Below are 3037 nucleotides of genomic sequence, written 5' to 3'. Positions count from 1 at the left end.
AACCCCCCCAAAACTTTGCAGCGTTTACCACGAAACCTCCTTGGACTTTGTTTTCCCCACCAAACCCCCAATGCTTTTCCCATAGCACACCAAAGCTCTAAAAATCTCAAATAACCCCCAACACTATTAACTTTTTCCACAAAACCGCTCCGAAAGGTCACTTGGCCTTGGAGGGCTTTATTATTTGCCCAATTCTAGATTGAAAAGGATATCCATAGAACTGCAATCTGATAACAAGCAGTATATATATTTAAGAAATGGCACCATCCACATAACTGAAGCACAAACAAGGAATTGCCAAACATTGCAAAATGTCTAGAGAATAAAACTATTTACACATTATGAGTTCAGAGAATACACTTAAACATCTGATCAACAGACTTTGGAATCAGATATCATCAACAAATCATCTATATTGTCTTCTTATAAGTGTACCATTTAGCAATCAGAAGGTACACTAGAAAGTTCACAAAGCTAAGTATCGCCAGTAACCAGTAGAAGTAATCAAGATGCCCTCTATTCAAATTATCAGGAATCCACCCAGGTTTCCCATTCTTAGTAGTAATATCGGTGACAATTGTCACCAAAAGGGTACTAAGGTAATTTCCAAGCGCAACTGTCGTCAGCGAGAGCGCCGAGCACATACTCCTCATCGCGTCCGGCGCCTGATCGTAGAAAAACTCGAGCTGTCCGACGAAAGTGAAGATCTCAGCAGCTCCGACGATGAAATACTGAGGAACTTGCCAGAATATCGACATGGGCAAGAAATCTTTAGAGTCATACAAGTTGTGCCTCGCGATTACACGCAGCCTGAAAACTTCAAGAAGTCCTGCAGCTAACATGGCGAATATTGAGATGACGAGGCCGATGCCCATTCGAGTTAGCTGGGTGAAGCCACGCTCCCGACCAGTGAACCTGTGGTAGCGGTAGTTCAATTTACAAACTAATAGAATTTCACCAGGTATAAAGTTCGATTCGCTTGATTACCAAATATTCATTTAAAGTTTTATCCTTTATGATTTGAATTATTACAAGCACCATGTTATGTTTTTGACCCATTTATATTTTATTATCTAAATTCTACATGCTAAACAACAGAAACCTCCTTAACTTTGAACGATTATCAATAACTTTCAAAAATGTCAGAAACCCCCTTAAGTTTAGGCGTTATCAGAAAAACCCTTCCAACTTTAAGATTTTTACATAACCCCTCCCCCTCTCCCCAAATGGTGTTAACTGCATCTTTCGCATGGTGGGGTAAAATTACACAGGCTGTAGTTTTCCAGTAAAATGTGGTTCGCACTTTTAGGAGGTCTTTCATAAAAGGTTGAAAGTTGAAGGGGGTCTTCTAATAACCCATCATAACTTTATGGGGGCTTTCTGATATTTTGAAAGTTATGGGGGTTCATCTGATAATCATCTAGCGTTGTGGGGGTTTACGAAAATTTTGCCAGTTTAGAAACTAAAAGAGCTCCATATCAGTTTTTAAACTAAACTAGTATAGTGCACGTGCTTTACACGTGGGCAAACTTGTGAAATAATTAGTAATATCTTTTTTTTCAAAATCAAAATCAAAATTTTGTACCTAATATTAATAAATGTGATATTCCGGTAGTTATTATTTTAATAAATCTTAAATACTTTTTTGGATGGCACTTGGTTGTTGCTAGGAAGTTCAAACAAAAAGCCTAAACCTGATGCTCGCGATGCCCATTAATCTTCAAGTTTAATATTTTTAAATTAAAAATATAATGATAGCTACACTACTTCACTTATATTATTTCTCCATTACAAAAGAGAAATTTTAGTGTCCTACGGTTACAAAGAGACATATGCATTATTGAAAGATGCACTTTATGCTATCAAATATTAAAAAAAAAAGATAAATCTTTTATCTTTTGTGTCGTCAACAATATTAGTTTGACTTGAAAGGTTCATGCACCTTCTGATAAATATAATATTAATATGTTTAATTATGTAAAATTAAATTTTTTTGTAGAGTTTATTTGTAATTTGTTTAATATTATTTTAAAATATATTTTATGAACTATTATTTTATATGTTATATTATTTATCAATGTATGTTTTTTTATTTGTCGTAAAACAATCATATTATATAGTTTATATATGTGTATGTGTATATAACCATCAAATTTCTATACAGTCAATTTTATACAACTAACACACAAATTTAAAAATAATTGCAAAAGAAGAAAACAAATGAGGGAAGAATCTCAATTTTATACAACTAACACACAAATTTAAAAATAATTGCAAAAGAAGAAAACAAATGAGGGAAGAATCTTGAATTGAGTAACTTATGCTTTAATTGCAAAAGAAGAAAACAAATGAGGGAAGAATCTTGAATTGAGTAACTTATGCTTTGACTTTCATAAAAAAAAAACTTATGCATTAAAATTCCTAATAAAAGATTTATGCATTGAATTAATGCTAGTGGATGAAGGATAAGAGATCATTAATTAAGTGAATTGAGGAATTATTAAACATAGGAATTATAACTACTAAGAGGGGCAATATAGGAAGCTGAAAGTTTTGACACTCATATTCTCTTTTATAAATAGTATAGATATAGATATAGATATAGATTTCTTTAACCCTACCTGCGGACAAGTGGAACGATGATGCAGTCATAGACTGGAACCCAGAAGATGACGCTGAGGGTGTCGAAGATGGAGAGAGACGCTGCGGGGATTTCGAAATGGGGCCCCATTCTTGGGTCGAGAGTGTCGCCTTGGAGGACAAACATGGTGCTCATTTGGCCGTAGACGGTGGCAAAGATTATGCCACTCGCCCAGATTGGGAGGAGGCGGACAACACTCTTGAGTTCCTCGACTTGGGTCACTGTGCAGAGCCTCCATGGACTTAGTTGATCGTTGATCTTGTCGGTCTGAGTCTCCACAGTAGCTTTGTCGAAGAATCTACAAAACAAACATTTTGAGTAGAAAATTAAAATAAATAGTATTTGTTTTTTTTGTTTTTTTTTTTGTTTTTTTTTTTTGGGGGGGGGGGGGGGGGG

General features: G+C 35.1%; 1 protein-coding gene across 2 annotated transcripts in view; it reads right to left on the bottom strand.

Moving 5' to 3' along the window:
• Positions 1 to 294: 294 nt before the first annotated feature.
• Positions 295 to 3037, bottom strand: part of LOC109827822 (protein NRT1/ PTR FAMILY 8.1-like) — a 7561-nt gene continuing 4818 nt past the window's right edge. For both annotated transcript variants that reach the window (XM_020394841.1, XM_020394840.1), the window contains exons 6-7: positions 2622 to 2939; positions 295 to 915 (exon numbers count right to left, since the gene is read on the bottom strand). In XM_020394841.1, coding sequence (XP_020250430.1) covers positions 411 to 915; positions 2622 to 2939 — 823 coding nt within the window. In that variant the 3' untranslated portion in view covers positions 295 to 410. The remainder of the gene's footprint in view (positions 916 to 2621; positions 2940 to 3037) is intronic.

Source organism: Asparagus officinalis, unplaced genomic scaffold (assembly GCF_001876935.1).
Source record: "Asparagus officinalis unplaced genomic scaffold, Aspof.V1 AsparagusV1_Un470, whole genome shotgun sequence".
Classification (NCBI taxonomy): Eukaryota; Viridiplantae; Streptophyta; class Magnoliopsida; order Asparagales; family Asparagaceae; genus Asparagus; species Asparagus officinalis.
Note: the sequence above shows the minus strand (reverse complement) of the source record. Positions and strands in the feature narration are given on the sequence as shown.